Genomic DNA, 16135 nt, shown 5'->3' with positions numbered 1-16135 from the left:
AGGCTTCCGGCCCCGCATGCACACGCCTGACCTTGAACTAAAAAGCACTTAAGCATCTTTTCAAGAGTATTTGTGAGATTAATTGCATTTCTGCAACACTCTATTAATGCAGTTATTTTGGTCACTTACTTTGCACTGTAGTTACCATGAGTTGACGCAAAAATGGTGACATGAAAGGGATTATTTATAAAGGGGGTAATTTATGTATTCATTATTAATATATATCATTGACAACTGACCATCTGGGTAGATGGTTGTGTTATCATCGACGTGTGGTGTCCCTGGTTTTCCTTGTGTTTAATAAAAATTAAGTTAATGTTCGGATGAGATTTTTGTAAGTGGGGGGGTAAAAGATTGAATGTTAGTTTCCATTTGATGGGTTTGAAAAGTCAACCGTTTTGAGTTATGTGTCCAAAAAGAAACCTTCAGCCAAAGCTTTAATGTGAATTCACTGATATTGTGGTGTGTGTGTTTTCTTTTTCCTACCAGAGTAGAGCTTTATTTCGTACAGCCTGTGTATTGTTCATAGAAATAAACTGCTTCAAAGCAATCAACACTTGTTATGTGCCTGAGCTATGTGCAATACTGGTAATTTAAATGATGTCCTTGTATCTTTATTAATAAAGCATGATAAATTCTGGCCACGCATTGTGACATTTTTATGGTGTGTTTTGCAATTTTGAAAGGGGAGGGATGACTCAACAGGGACGATTGATAAAAGTTTGACTTATGTAAGATTTTGTGTACAATATAGCGAAGACTAGGAGAGCCCGGGTTTCTTCATTTTGCACAAGATGTTCACATGAATTAATAAAAAAAGAGGCAAAACTGTCGTCGGAAGCCGAGTGCAACCGAGCGTTCTCGTGACGTCTCCGCTTACGTAAAAGCTTTCCTGGCCTGCGTCTGCAGCCGTCCCCTGGGCTGTGGCGCTGACAATGTGAAGTGCATGAGATCCACTTAGCTGGGACCTCTCACAAGCTGTAAAATATCATCTGTGCCCTTTTACACTGGGGGGGTGTGGGGGGGGGAGAGAAATGGGTCAGTGCCAGAGCAAATGTTCTCCCAACGCTTTCTGGAGTTATTGCATAACCTTTCTGATTACTCCACATTCACTCTGCCATATGGTGGTGCGTCTCACACTGCACAAGCGCGACCTCCTCGGTTCATAAAGTGACTCATCGGATGCTGTGATCCCCAAAACCGCTGGATTAAAATGAGTGGGAAGCAGCTGAGTACACGCGGGTCTCGAACTATCGGTATCCCATTTAGCTCGTCCCCTTTTCTGAAGACTAATGATGTGCATCATCCGTTTAAAAAAAAAGAATTGGGTCAGTCTGAAAGGTTTTGGCAGATGGGAGTGACATCATAGTAATGGGGAGGGGGCGGGGTCAGATGAGTGACAACGTCCTGTCAAGCCAGGTCAAAGGCCGCCTCGGTGTCAGACATCATTTCATAGTATTAACAAGAGTCTGTGGGGTGTCATGTTTAGCAGGTGTGTTTGTGTGCGTGTGCTCCAAATGTCGCGGCATATGGTATTTCATGTCTGGACCGAAGTGGTGGAGAGGCCGACCGACATCCCCGGAGCCCCATTACCAGCACGGCGGATGAATAAACCCAAAAGCAAGGCTCAATAAGTAATACTTCATCCATGTGTTTCCTTATTTGCACATCAGGCAGCAGACTCGTGACCAAGGCCGTTTCACCTCCGAGAGGTATAAATCAAAACCGTTTATTAAAAACCTGTGTCGGACCGATGACAGCGGGTGTACAATCTGCACAATCCTTCTGGACGGATTGATCTTATGGTCCACATTTGATCTCAATCGTGACAATTATCAACACGACACGAGCGTCTGAACATGAAGTCTTACACGAGAATGAGACGGGGAAAAAAATGAGTTTTTCTCTGATTCATGTTTGTGAAATGTGCAAAATGACAAAACAGAACAACCTGCAGCTTTTCTTCCTAAAACAAGAAAAGGAACAAAAAAAAGTTGGACAAATAGTTTGCTGAATTCCCTTTGAAAAGAAAAGTAAACATAAAACACCTGCTTTCAATTAAACCTGACCATGCACTCGTCATTTAATGATTTAAGTGTCAACAGAGTATGTCTCTAAGTCTGCTTGATAACATCAAGCCATCAATTAGTTGCAAAGCGTTTCCTTTTGGAACATTCAGAACAGAAATTGGCCTCCCTCACCGTATGTATATTATTAATAGAGCAGAGACATTTTGTATCTTGTCTGCACATTTCAATTTATAAAAAAAAGAAACCTTTTTCACCATCCAAGGTTTCCATGACAACAACTTGCATATTGCCCCTGGTGCCGATTCTCCCCCCCCCCCCCCACACACACCACACCCACAACAGTGACTGGCAAATGTATTAGAACATATGCATACCAGGATGCTCAGTGAAAACCATTTTCATTTTTTTTTTTTAATCAACCACGGTAACCGGTCAGAGATCACATGGCGGCTCGGGGTTTTAGAAAGACGCAACGATGCAGTGAGAGTAACAACTATTTTAGGAGCACAGTAAGATCCCCACTCCCTGGTTATAATTAAAAATCAAAAAAATCAAAAATCAAAAGCAGTGATCACTGCCGTTTTTCCTTCATTATCAAAAGCTGACAAAGGAGCATACTGAATGTCAGATCAGTAGCCATGAGATTACCATAGGAACCCACAGCTAACATTTACAGTTGGGCTAGATTCTAGTCTATGGTCATTCATCCTTACTCATAATGAAAATCTTCAGCCTTCATTTTAATAGAGATGTCCAGTGTATGAAGGGCTGCACAGGGGGGGGGGGGACAATGGGAAATATCAAGTAATATTCATTAGAAAAAGAAAAGAGCAGTTTTCAGACAATGAAAGACATGATTATAAAAACACAACAATCAAGCAAACCAAGGGATGACACCGGTATACAGTGATGCTTCAAATTAATTTAACTCCTTTGTCCTTTGAGATTATAAATAAGACAAAGAAAAAAGGGAAATGTACTCCCTATTTGGGTTTTCAAAAAGGTAGGTACCCGTTTATTTACAAATGTTCCTGGGAAAGAAACAAATTAACATTTTCCTACGCTACCCACCAGATGGAATCAGAATCTAAATGGCACCCTCTGACGCTGCATCTAACCTTTAACCTCAGGTGAACCGGATCGTATAAATAAATACAGCTTTCCCCTCGATCAAAATGACCTCAGGAGTGCCGTCTGACCTCGAGAATGATGAATTTCACACTGCTGCAGCTGGAAAAATGGACTAAAATGGCTGCTGGTGGAAGCAGGGTGGATTAGGACTGATTGCTAACAGATAAGTAGTGACGGGTGGTAATCCTGTTTGGTATGATGACTTCAAAGACAGAGTGACGATTGAGTCAGTGTCCTCCCCCCCCCCCCCCCCCCTCCTCCATCCCTTTGGCTCGAAACTGAGCATTTCTAAAAATGTTACGAGAGCTTTACGGCAATCTTCTGGTCCTTCTTCATCATCCTCTGGACCTCTTTCTCCATCTTCTTCCTTTGCTGCTCCATGGACCTCTTTTCCCTCTCGGCCATCTTCTGTTGTCTGTTGGCGAGAAAGGAAAGGCAAATGTACGATTGCGAGCATCAACAGGATCGAGGCCAGCTGTGAGCGGGGAAAACTAGAGCTTGTTACTTGCAGTGTTGCAATAACGGCCTACGCTGCCACCTGCTGGTCTCTGTGTGAACCTACATTTTTTTGCAGACTGCTTCATGTGAGAAAGCTTAATCGTTCTTACAGTATATCTCCCCCCGCCCCCACGCACACACACACACACACCTTCATCTTATATACAAAACACACAACTCATGCAACTGTTCCTTTAACTGGCTGGTGCATAATTAATGACGAATAACTAACTTGGTCCCCTGATACCAGTGCATGTCGCTGTACCGAGTATAAGCGCAGGAACTTGAACTCGAAATATTACCTGAGCACCACCTCGGCCTCCCAGGCAGCGTCGGACTCGTCCTCCCAGGCATTTGAGTCCTCCTGCCAGGTTTCCATTTCTCCCAGTTCGCCCTGCACCGAAGCGTTTACAATTATAGCATCTCTATTTCAGGAGCTACACTTTCTGAATCAGGCCAAAACTAAGTTCCTCTTAACAAAAACTATTATTTTGGATGTCTCCTCTAGGTTTACCGGAGAACAACTGGACGGAGGACATTCTACAATTCATGCTGTTGCATCTCTACTGGTTCTCAATTTAAAGTCCTAGTGTTACCCCTCAGTGGTAACCACCACACAATCTGTGACAGGGAGATGAGTTAGTGATTGACCGTATACTGTAAATCTGTATGTCTCAACACATCTGTCACAATAGTTGCTCATGAAAATATGTTAATCTCTGGTCCATTATAAATAAAAATAAATGACGTTGTATAAAAAGTGATATCATGCTCTTTGCTGGAGGCTCTCCTAGTCATGTTGACTAATAATGATGATGATTTATTATTGGATGTGTTTGGAACATATCCGCTTTGATGATATTTAGCTGTAACTTACTGAGGGTGGACTGAAGGTCATCATGTCCTGAGAGGCTGCCAGTCGGCTGGAGAACCCTGCTGAGCCATCAGGCACCAGGTAGTTCAAAGGTTCCCTTTTCTTCAGCACTATCTGCAACATGGAACCCAAAGAGACAGCGGCTGAAACTTAAAACACTTTGACTGAACTCAAGCAAATTACAATGTAAATATACAAGATTTGTACTATGCAGAGACACTGTTTCAGGTTCTCATGCATGTATATGATATCTATATACTGTCTTGATAGTATATGCATCTCAAGAAAAACATGCAACGGGTGAGGACAGGAGCATTGCAATAAATCAGCTGATATTCCCATTACCCTGAAGATGTATTGACTGACCAATTCACTGCTCTAACCTGATATCCCAATAAAGGTTATATAAACAGAAAATGTGGACATACCTTCTGTGTTTTCCTGATGGTGGGAGTCATGTCTTTGAAGTAGTCGGGCTCTTCGTCCATTTCGTTGCCTGTAGGGGAAACGTTTCCGTTGCCACCTTCAATCTTAATGCTTGTCGGAGCCTCTTCATCCCAAGAGCTCCATTCTTCAATCTCTGCCTGTGCAGAAGAGACAATAAAACACAATTTGAAGTAAAAACGTAGACATGGAATTCCGGAGCAGGAGTTTGTGTAGTTTATAAGCAAATATATGAAAGTCTCAAACTGCTGTTGATCGATTATATCTGCAGATTGCGTTGCCACAATAGTGAGCGACATGCGTTGAACTTCACAGGGCGATGGATTGAGACAATACTGACCTGTTTTGGTACCGAGGATGAAAAATCCACTGTTGTTGGGAGGGTTATTTGATCTCCACTGAGCTTGCGACCCCTTCCACTCCTGAAGGTCAAACGTGACGAATTTACCATTGATAATAGCAGCGGCAGCAACTTTGTCACGAAACAGTTTGGCAAGATCTCTTCCAACGTACAGATCCACTGACAGGGATTTAAACTTGGCCTCTTACATTTTCTTCAAATCTTACAGATAAACTCGCCTTAGAACAGAAATTTAAACTCCCCCTGAATTGCTACAAATCAATGATCTGGTTTGTGTTCCATCAAAAGGAGGAACACCGTCTACATATTCAAGTTATTTATAAAAAATAAACAGCTTTTTAGTTGTGGCTCAGACGTGTGTAACATTTATCACTACATCCTGTCTGAATTGGTTAGATCGTGTTTATGTTTGCCACTAAAGTGCATCGACATGATCTTCATGAAAGAGGATAGAGGGTTCGTGCTCACCTGCATATCAACCTTTTAAAGAAAGAAAGTAAGGTGGCTAGGCATGTGCAGATCTTGAAAAGACGGAACTGAGTGATGGCCATGATGAAATCGAGCTGGTGGAAAATGGAAAAAGAGAAAAATATTAGCGTTTGGATTGACAGCGATAAGCGAGACGTGTGTTCGCGTCCAAGCACCAGGATGTACTGTAAAACAACCCCCCCACCCCACCCCCCAGCAGCGTTGGACCGCTTAATATGCAGGGCAGCATTACAGTGAAAACAGTATGCCAGGAATCAGTCCTTTAAAAAGAAAATGTGTTGGCGTACATGAATATTACGGACCGACAACGAGTCGTATTATTCACAATCTGGAGAGCCGTGAACCTAGCATCTTATTTCAAATGCTACAGCTTGTGGGCAAACGGATACACTTAGCTAGCGAGCTAGTAGAGTGTATGCGAATGTTAACAACGATGCAATAAACACACTTAAAGACCAATATATGCAATTATAGACAGAAAAGCTTCTTCTTTTTTTCCCCCCATCATGCAACAAAAGACAGACATAAGGTTAACGCGAACTGTTAAGGTACATGACCAGTTCTGCTAACGTTTATGCTAAACTAACGCAACAACGTCCACGTTACGCATTCACGACATGTTCGCATTGGATTAGTTAGCCATCATACAAACACTCACCTTGCAAAATGTCAACACACCGTTTGCAGAGCAGCTGCTTCCTTCTTGTATGGCAGACGAGGCACGTTCATGTATTTGCTAACCGTCGGTTGCTAGCTTAGCCAACAGAAAAACATGATCTTTCTGAATCCTATAATTGGCTTCGTGAAACGACACATTGGCGTTGACGAATTATGTCGCTGTCATATTAAAACCACGGATGTAACAGCTGTGCACCCCAATGTGGTTTCATGACAAAACTCATAAATTCGTGTCGTCTCTCATCTCCGTCCCATGGCTGCCATCTTTGAGCTGGGAGGAGCAAGAACCAAGGAAGCTAGAACAGGGAAGTGCAGCGTGGATCTGCTGCGTTCACGTACAGTCGGAAAATAAATGCGTGACAACGCTTCTTAATCCCCATAGATACTTTTTTATTGTAAACCTTTACATTTGTCTCTGAATATTGTATACACATTCCTGTGTGTTTATATACTATTACTGTTCTCAAGGTCTATCACGTTAACTGCTTTTGTTGGACAATATGATTGCTATACACGATCATATTTTAATTTGAAGACAATTGGGTTTCACTTGGTTTCTGATTGTTGTTTTACATTTTGTGTGAAATATTTTAATCTGGAAAGCACTGTGTGCTTAAATTCGAAACAGATATATAACTACATACTTATATTATTATTATTATTATGGGACGGTAAAAAAACAACTCCCATACTCACTGCTCATGGTCAAAAAAAAACTCCCATACTCACTGCTCATGGTCATTTTTCTATCGAAAAAGCATGAACTGTAGTGATAGAAATACAAAACCTGAAGAATGCAAATAAAACATAACGTAACTAAATACATAGAATACATTATGATAATCCATCGTAAACGATGTATTACGCATATTAACGTGACCGTATGGAAAGTTGTCTTCGTGGCGGAGTGCAAGCGCTTGTTTGTAAACACAACCAACGCCTTCGTCACCAACAAACGGTCCAATCAGCTCACGACCGGGGCGGAAGTGGCACATTTAAAAACTGGCAGTTGAAGCTGAGCCTTTTTTCGTGCTCCATTCAGGGAAACGGGATTAATAACATCGTAAACAAGGTTAGATGTTTTTATAGATTAATGCTGCTTTATTGTAAATGAACATGCACGTGCACGTGCACGTGTTTATTTATAATTATTGAGTTTGTGTAGCCCGTAGTGAAACAAAGTCGCTCCCATGCAACACGCTAATAGTTAGCTACATGTAGCTAGCTAGCTAGCTACTTGAGCTAGGTTAATTCAGATTGTAAACACCACACAAGTAGCTACATTTGTAGATATTTCGTTTAGTTTTCTAAACGTTTTGCAGTTATCCACATCCTGGCCGATATGTTAAACGTCACTTCTACTGTTACCGGTTTTGCAGAGAGTAAGGAGTAAGGCCTACTAACACGTCTAAAATCATGTCATAGCGTCACGTATGCACTTTGTTATACAGAGAAAGGAAAGGATATTGGTGTATATTTTCGTTCAAGGCAGCATGCATATCTAAACAAATGTTATGAATCTGCCCCTCAATTTCAGATGGAAGAAGAAGAGCACACGGACAGGAAGCACCAGCTTGCCATGCTCTATCAAAAGATCAACAAAATAAAAAAGTATATCAATGAAGGTAATGGCCCGCTAGTCCCGTCACGGTGAGATCCGTTTCCATCAGCATCCATGTGTACATACATAAAGTCGTAATAACACCGTGCTCTCGTTGCAGATGATACGGACAACATTAACCAGGTTATCGGCTCAAACTCCCCCGAGTCGTGCCTCTCATATTTGGCGAACCTGGAGAAGAAAGGGGACCCCCACTTGGATCGTAACCACCTCACCAGACTTATTGACTTTTATACCCGAGTATTCTCCAACATGCCCCTGGGGACACACTGTCAGAATGAGGGCTATGCCAGGCTGCTGGTCCGATTTGCTGAGCTGAAAGCGTGAGTGTCCAAGTTATTACTTAAATAGGAAATATTGTTATCTTTCTACTTTTAATTCTGTTTTCATCAGTAGATTGGGAAGGTTGGATTAAATACATAATTAAAAAATGATATTACAAAAGCAGTAGGTTGGGCATTCAGTCTGTTTTTACTGGTTTTTTTGTATTTATTAGAATTCAAGACGTCAATGAGGCAGAAGCCAACTTCAACGTGGCAAGATCTCATAGCCCAAACTTTGCATTTGTTCACATTGCACATGCACAGTTTGAGCAATCCCAAGGTAGGTTTGTTTGTTGATTTTGTACATACAAGCACATTCTCATGACATGCTGCTATCTGGGGTGTTTCAGTGTCTGCTGTATCATCTGACCAGGCAACACAAAGAGAGGCCTTTACATATTGCAGAATGCTATTGAATTGGGTGCCAAACCAAAGGAGCTGCTTGAGGCTGCCTTGGAAAGCATCCAGGCCGGTAAAACACGCATCTTCTGTTCAGAGGATAAGGAAAATGTACCTCGTGAGTATTTTTTAATTTCACAAAATTACCTTGGTTGACTGCCGTACAGCCGTTTAGAATACTCTTAACTTGTCATTATCTGATTTTCTCATTTTACTGTGTTTTTTTTAATTTTTCTTGCCAGAGTTGTCAAACGGTAATGTGCACGGTTCTGTCAAAAAGGGCTCTGTGTTCCAAAAAGTATGCAGAACATCGGACGGCATCAGCGACTTGCAGCTTTCCAGTATTTTTGGTTCAGGGTAAGAATAAAACAACACTTTCTAACATTTAATTAGTCCTCAGTTTGATTCAGGAAATATCACATCTTATGTCGATCTCCGGCCTGCAGGACAGAGCCCCTTGGTGGATCGGCAGATGACCAACTATCGGGCAGGAGATCTGGATCTCATTGCAAGAGAGTAGTTGGCATGGTAAGAGTTACAGTTCAACCTACTTGTGTTATTACGCATGCTTTTTCTGTGTGATCCTTTTTACTGTGATGAAATGAATTACCAACTGGTCCTTTTGTATTCCAGCCAAGGAGAGTTCCCGTAGTACCTTTCTCTATCCCAGAAAAGGATGACGATGATGGTGACATTAATGAGAGGCCCTCAAAGGGGAATGATGCATCAATCCACCCCAGCATGTCCAGGTAGTTCTCTATACTGACATGTATTTGCAAATGTGTTTAATTTTGTTATGCCTACTGCATGAAAACAGTTTTGTCGCCAAATGATATTCCTCTGGTTGCATTCTTTCAAATGGTCATCAAGGGGCAAGGCAATCTTATTTTGTATAGCACATTTCAACAACAAGGCAATTCAAAGTGATTTGCTTAAAAGCATCAAAACAAGAAGATTTAAAACATTAAAAAGCTAAAAATTTAATAAAAGCTGCAATGCATTTTAAGAAATAAAAGGCAGTAGCGAAATGCAGAAATTAATATCTTTAAATCTGGTTTAATTAAAGGCAACAGCAAACCGAAAAGTCTTCAAGCTGGATTTAAAGGAGCTGAGGGTCTCGGCAGACATGCAGCTTTCACTCCTCTAGATGAAGTCTGAGGGAGATGTTGATCATTGTAGATAGAAATAGATAGATACGCCTGTCACTTCCCAGTTCACTTTGCATATTTCAATCAAATGTGTAACGGTTCATTTCAAGTGTCCGATGTCTTGATACTTAATTTGTTTAATTTTGTCTCAGGCAAACATCTGGTTCAAACGTGAACCCGCTATTTGGGCTGTCGTCTTCCAAGAAAAAAGATGCGGATCGTTTATACGATCGAGTGAGTAAAACAAAAAAATTCCGAGCTACATAAGTTTGGGACGAGCAATGTCAGAATCATCACAACATTGAGTGAAAGAAAGAAGGGTTCTGTCGCTCTCTTATATTGCTGTGTTCTCAGCCACCAGCCGTCAGTCCAGAGTGTTGCCCCTGGGAGGACCAGGCCGCTGTGGACTCCACCACCACACTCCTTCACATACGGGACGCCCCAAAAATAGAAGGTACTACACGGCTGGTCGCGTTGCCAATAAAACGCTATGTGCATGTAGTGTTTTCGATTGTATTGATGAGATTTTGCCTCCCACCTCCCTGGCAGACGTGACATTCAACTTCGACCAGGTTGTCAATACAAATTCCCCCGAGTCGTGTTGGACATACCTGATGAACCTGGAGAAGAGAGGCACGCCTCACACAGACGTTAACCTCCTCAATAAGCTCAAGGACTGTTATTCTAAAATCTTCTCCCGGCTGCCGATAAGACAGTTCAGCAAAAACACCAGCTATGCCAGAATACTGGTCAGATATGCAGAACTCAAGGGGTGAGGAAAAAGAAATTCAAGATTTTGATCAGTTTCACGGCGTTATCTCTTATCAATGCGTGTAATCGTAATGACTTAAAAATAAAAACGTTTTGTATTTAAGTCGCTACGCTGTTCAAGATTTTGGCCAACCTTAATCTCTCATCGCTCAGACAGATATATGTATGACATTTATTAAATGATACTGGATGTGTCTGTGCTTGCTCTTCAGGTTCAAATCAGTGCATGGAATTTTAACATCTTTAAATTAACAAGCTTTTGTCTCCTGTTTTGTGAAGTTTAACCAAATGTCCGGTCTTTTCGCTTTTGCAGGATTGAAGACCCCGATGAAGCCCAGGACCACTTCATAGTTGCCAGATCCAACTGTAAAGACTTTGCCTTTGTCCACGTGGCACATGCCCAGTTTGAGGTTTCTCAAGGTAGAACGGCCTTGTCTTTTTAATTTCCAGAAATCTCATCTGACACGAACCAAATGCACAGATTAACACAGTTATTGATGCACGTTTCATGGAATACATGCAGGTTTGCTTTTGGCAACCTTCGTGAGAAGAACTTTAAATTGAAGTGAGTTGTTTGTACAGATGTGGCAGTGTCCTAATACTCTTACAAGCTCTGCCTTTTATTTTGAAAGAAGGGTTGACTAGATACGTGTTCATTTTACTTGTTACAAATATTTGTCCTCCTTTCGTTTCAAGGTAATGTGATCAAAGCAACTTCAATTCTGCACAAAGCCCAGACATTGAATGCCAGGCCGGCAGAGCTGCTGGAGATGGCCGTACGTAACCTGAAGGCTGGGGAGAAACTGCTCGTGCCCACCAAGGAGGAGGAGCATCCCGCAGGTAGAGATTAACTGAGGCTCACGTTGAAACCCCGAGGGGGGGAACGGTTTGTACCTGACGTGGTTTTCATTTCGACCGACCTTTTCTTGTAGCTTTGCAAACGGTTGCTGCGGTAAATGTGTCTGCGTGTGGGAGGAACCAGGAAGTCCAGCTTCCCGCTCGGGTCCCTGTGAAACGGTCGTCCGAACAGTCCAAAGCTGCCGGCAAGGAGCCGTCATCGGAGTGGAAGATGCCAACGCTCCTCAACCGGCATGTTTCTCCAGAGGTCTGCAGACATTCGTTACTGCTACTTTCAATGCATTTAGAACAAATGTGTAACATTTTTCATGAACTGCTCTTTCTGATTCGGGGAGTAGTAACTACTTTACCGTATCTTCTCTTAGTTTGTTATATCCATTCCGCCTCTTAATTCTGATATAATATGGGTTACATTTTATTGACCACTTCACATCATTGTTTTCTCATAACCTTACCCTAGTGCTGATCAAATGATTTTCCTCCTAGTATAAACGAGCTACACCTCCTGACCCCAGACCTGTTCCCCGTTTGCTCGAGTCCCTCCCCACTCCATCCCTCCAGCTTCCTTCAAGAATGAACCCACAGGCAGTCTGTCGGACGCCCAACGGCTACAGGACCCCCTGCGCTAGCAGGTATTTTCTTGACCTGGGTGTCTGCTGGTCCGGAATGTAATCAGTTAATTTGCTTTAAAATGCCATTCTTGTTTCTTTGTGCGCTGCATTTTATCATTATAAAAAATGTGCCCAATAACACCTACCCCTCCTCCCCCCTCAAGCTTTATTACTCCTGTCGTGAAGAGGGGCCCTGAGGTGCCTTCCTCTGCAGCGGCGGCGCACAGAGCTGGAGCCGCTCAGCAGCCGTGCACACCGGTAAACCAAGCGCCGTGCTTCCAAACTCCACAGGTACAACATGCCCTACGTTTGCTGTTATCTTGGATACTAAATCTATTTTTAGACTCAGGGGGACCTACTGAATGTGTCCACGAGTTCTTCGGTGACACCAAACACCTGTCGTAACCGATCAGGCAACAATAACTTGGCAGTAGGAAAGCTTTTTTTTTTTTTTTTTTTTGTGGCTTTTTACTGTTTTCATATACATATGCTGATATGAAAGTGCCAAACACCATATGAAGGTGAATCGGCTTCTTTTCTTTGTTTTCTCCCGTTTTCTTTTTCTGTTGCAGCGCCGACAAAAAACCTGTAATCTTAGTTAATTCCCACTGAGTCGCATGCTACACAGTCCTTCAGTACGGATGGATTGGTTCACAGATGCAATGCACGATGAATCTGTACATGTCGAGATCAACGTAGCTTGTCTGAGAGAGGCCTTTTTTGGTTTGGAACTGTAATAACGTGATGAAATGACTTTTGTTTCAATTCAATTTTAGTCGTCCCTCTCTGCGTTGTCAAATGAAACCATTACCATCAAGGGCAAACAGTTCTTCATACTCAAGATGATTGGACGTGGTGGATCTAGTAAGGTAAAACCATTCGTTGGAAATGTCCCATGATGTCACGGCGAACATTTGCCGTTTGCAACTCTAAATCAGCGAGCGTTGTTTTATTTGTTTTGTTTCAGGTCTACCAGGTCCTTGATCACAAAAAGCAGCTGTTTGCTGTGAAATACGTCGACCTCGAGGAGGCGGATGCTCAGACAATAGAAAGCTACAAAAATGAGATCGAACATCTGAACCGCTTGCAGCAGTACAGCGATCAGATTATCAAGCTCTATGACTAGTAAGCACATGTCCAAAGCCAGTGTGTCAATTTCATTTTTAAAAGCCATGTTTGTATACAAAATAAAGAACTGAAATAGTTAATATTAACCGTGACGCATGTATATGTGTTTGCAGTGAAATAACCAACAGCCACATCTACATGCGGATGGAGTGTGGAAACTTGGATCTGAACACTTGGTTGCGTAACCGCAAGACTGTGAATCCTCTGGAGAGGAAGTTCTACTGGAAGAACATGCTGGAGGCCGTCCAGACCATCCACAAACACGGTCCGCCCTTTTTCTGTTTACTCAATGGCACGCAAAGAGGATCTTCATTTCGAAGAATTAAAAATATAATTTTTGTTTGTGTGTGTGTGTGTGTTTATGCAGGAATTGTCCACAGTGACTTGAAGCCAGCCAATTTTGTCATTGTGAACGCGTCGCTGAAGTTGATTGACTTTGGCATCGCCAACAGAATCCAGCCAGATGTTACGAGCATTATGAAGGATTCACAAGTAAGATTTACGCCATATATATTTATATATATATTCATATGAGTCTCTTGCATGTGGTGCCAAGTGTAACTGCTTGACATGCATCGATCTGCTCAATGTAGGTTATTAAAGCTGAATACTGTACGCACACAGTGTTGGAGTTGTATTCACGGAAAACAAAACGTACAATACACGCAAGACAAAACATATTTCCTATAATGACTGTGCAACAACCAAAAGGAAGAAAGGGAAAACTGGATTTTCCTGTAATCATGGCGAGGCTGTATCGGCTCTATTACTCTGAGAAGCTGTCCACCCATGTAACGCGTGGTTGTTCGTCAAACGTAGGTTGGAACCTTGAACTATATGCCCCCCGAAGCCATCAAGGACACCTCATCCCAGGCAGGAAAAGCCCGCTCAAAGGTACCAAGCTGACCTCGTCAGGTTTAAGCATTCAAAGCAGTCCTTTCTGATTTGCAGTGCGGTTGTCAAAACCTTTTTTTCTTCTTCTCTCTCTCTCTCCCTCCCAAAGATCAGTCCCAAAGGTGACGTGTGGTCACTTGGTTGCATCCTGTACTGCATGACTTATGGGAAAACTCCATTCCAAAGCATCACCAATCAGATCGCCAAGCTGCACGCCATCATCGACACGTCTCATCAGATGGAATTCCCCGATATCGCGGAGACAGATTTGCTGGATGTGTTGAAGGTGAGACAGCACGACTAAATCTATTTCGGTGTATAGTGAACACGAAAGACATGCAGGTCAAGTATATAGAGTTTTGAAATGATGGCAAGCTAGCTTATTCTGTTGCTACAATGGAGGTCACCCTGCTGGTATAGAAGCGTGCAATAGTTGGCCCACTTATGTGACCATACACTTATGTACAGTATACAATGCCTATATATGTATGGTGCAGGTCAATAGTTTAATTCTCTCAATTAATATAGTTTGTCCTATCCTATCGAGTGAACTCCCACTTACGTCCTCGGAGTTTGAGTGTTGTAAAATGTTAAAATAAGGGTTAAACATACATTGATGTTTAACTAACATATCGATGTCCGTAAATTAAAACGTTGGCTCCTTGTAGAAGTGCCGTCAAATACAAATCAGCTGTTTTATCTGGTTGTTTCAGAGGTGCTTGGTACGAAACCCCAGAGAGCGAATCTCTATTGCAGAGCTGCTGGAGCATCAATACCTGCAGCTGAAGCCACAAGCATCACCTGTACCAGGTATTTATTTATTTATATATATATACACACACACACACACACACCATACTGTATTCTTGGAGGCCAGCGTTGCTGTTCACCACGTGCCGCTGACCCGTACTCAACTTGCCTGTTTCAGAATGTCCAAGTAACCGTGAACTCCAGAAGATCCTCATGGACCTCGCAGCCCTCCAGTCTCCAAACAGCATCGTCCGAGCTGCGAACGTACGATCTACGAGGCACGTCTTCAGCCTTTGACTCCGTCCACCAGTTTCTTAAATATTAAACTCTGCTTTCTGCTTTTCACAGAATCTGGCCAAAATGTGCAGCAGCGGCAGGAAGTTGGATGTTGCAGAGTGCGCAAAGTCGTCCTAGTTATGCTGGAATGTGATGTGGATTTTTCTTAGTTTAACCCCTCTTAACCACTTCAGTATTTTCTATAAGATGTAGAACTAACAAATCGATATTTGTATGTTTGTGGCTTTGGCTCAAAATCATTTAAATTGCTTCATTTTTACTCCACCCGATTGACCAATAATAAATGTGAGCATACAGCACAGTCAAATAAAAGTACTGTATTCTTAGGATTTGTGGATTTATTTGTCTCCACTGGGGGAGAAAAGGCTGGCTACCTGACGGTGTGCTATGTTAAGGCATTTCTTGGTGATTGGAGAAGGGATTGATAGGGTGAGTTTATCAAGATATTTACTAAATGAAAATACATACATTTTCAAGAATAAAATTGTGGTGATTGGATTTTATTTCTTGAAATTCCAATCCTCTAGTGACAATAATACAAAAGATAGGTTACGATTAACTTTCATAACATCCGTGAGTTCTTCCTGAAATCTGTGGAGCTCAATCATTTTGAAAATGCTCCATATTTTATCTAAACATATGTATATTGGATGGTGGGCCACTTAAATACATTCTGTACCTCTAGACTTGTAATATTCGGTGAAGTAAATGAAATAATGTACACTTTATTTGAGAATGCATGTCATTTTTCTTAAATGTTGGCTGGTCTGCAAATCTAAATTCAACGTAGAATATATTTTTATGAAAGATTATATCTAAGGAACACATAT

At 42.0% G+C, this 16135-nt stretch overlaps 2 protein-coding genes across 4 annotated transcripts; one reads left to right on the top strand and one right to left on the bottom strand.

Annotated features, from left to right (window-relative positions):
• Nucleotides 1-1895: 1895 nt before the first annotated feature.
• ebag9 (estrogen receptor binding site associated antigen 9) lies at nucleotides 1896-7425 on the bottom strand. 2 transcript variants are annotated; one of them, XM_034528792.1, is made up of 7 exons: nucleotides 6486-7424; nucleotides 5807-5901; nucleotides 5318-5399; nucleotides 4962-5117; nucleotides 4537-4647; nucleotides 3962-4053; nucleotides 1896-3576 (listed from the first exon to the last, which is right to left on the bottom strand). In XM_034528792.1, exons 2-7 carry the CDS (start codon nucleotides 5887-5889, stop codon nucleotides 3459-3461), a joined length of 642 nt encoding a protein of 213 aa, XP_034384683.1. In that variant the 5' UTR covers nucleotides 5890-5901; nucleotides 6486-7424; the 3' UTR covers nucleotides 1896-3458. The 2 variants fall into 2 exon arrangements, with proteins under 2 accessions (XP_034384683.1, XP_034384682.1); XM_034528791.1 differs by having other exon boundaries at nucleotides 3412-3576; nucleotides 6506-7425.
• On the top strand, nucleotides 7382-15634 carry ttk (ttk protein kinase). Of its 2 annotated transcripts, none has more exons than XM_034528790.1 (25): nucleotides 7382-7577; nucleotides 8043-8130; nucleotides 8227-8449; nucleotides 8623-8729; nucleotides 8823-8966; nucleotides 9091-9205; nucleotides 9295-9376; nucleotides 9482-9597; nucleotides 10149-10230; nucleotides 10351-10450; nucleotides 10546-10768; nucleotides 11081-11187; nucleotides 11464-11607; nucleotides 11700-11872; nucleotides 12112-12257; nucleotides 12401-12494; nucleotides 13013-13105; nucleotides 13204-13361; nucleotides 13478-13629; nucleotides 13732-13856; nucleotides 14184-14258; nucleotides 14368-14544; nucleotides 14972-15068; nucleotides 15187-15272; nucleotides 15357-15634. In XM_034528790.1, the coding sequence occupies exons 1-25, from the start codon at nucleotides 7389-7391 to the stop codon at nucleotides 15420-15422; spliced, it is 3162 nt and encodes a 1053-aa protein (XP_034384681.1). In that variant the 5' UTR covers nucleotides 7382-7388; the 3' UTR covers nucleotides 15423-15634. The 2 variants fall into 2 exon arrangements, with proteins under 2 accessions (XP_034384681.1, XP_034384680.1); XM_034528789.1 differs by having other exon boundaries at nucleotides 12401-12527.
• Nucleotides 15635-16135: the final 501 nt, after the last annotated feature.

Source organism: Cyclopterus lumpus, chromosome 25 (assembly GCF_009769545.1).
Source record: "Cyclopterus lumpus isolate fCycLum1 chromosome 25, fCycLum1.pri, whole genome shotgun sequence".
NCBI lineage: Eukaryota > Metazoa > Chordata > Actinopteri > Perciformes > Cyclopteridae > Cyclopterus > Cyclopterus lumpus.
This window is presented reverse-complemented; position numbering and strand designations above follow the sequence as displayed.

Coding starts and splice junctions, on each gene's coding strand:
- ebag9 (XM_034528791.1), bottom strand. CDS start 6,556: ATGAACGTGCCTCGTCTGCCATACAAGAAGGAAGCAGCTGCTCTGCAA. Junction 5,902..6,505: donor AAGCAGCTGCTCTGCAAACG/GTGTGTTGACAT, acceptor ATTTTCCACCAG/CTCGATTTCATCATGGCCAT. Junction 4,648..4,961: donor CCATCAGGAAAACACAGAAG/GTATGTCCACAT, acceptor TCCATGTTGCAG/ATAGTGCTGAAGAAAAGGGA.
- ttk (XM_034528789.1), top strand. CDS start 7,389: ATGGAAAGTTGTCTTCGTGGCGGAGTGCAAGCGCTTGTTTGTAAACAC. Junction 12,258..12,400: donor AGGACCCCCTGCGCTAGCAG/GTATTTTCTTGA, acceptor TCCCCCCTCAAG/CTTTATTACTCCTGTCGTGA. Junction 13,362..13,477: donor ATTATCAAGCTCTATGACTA/GTAAGCACATGT, acceptor ATGTGTTTGCAG/TGAAATAACCAACAGCCACA.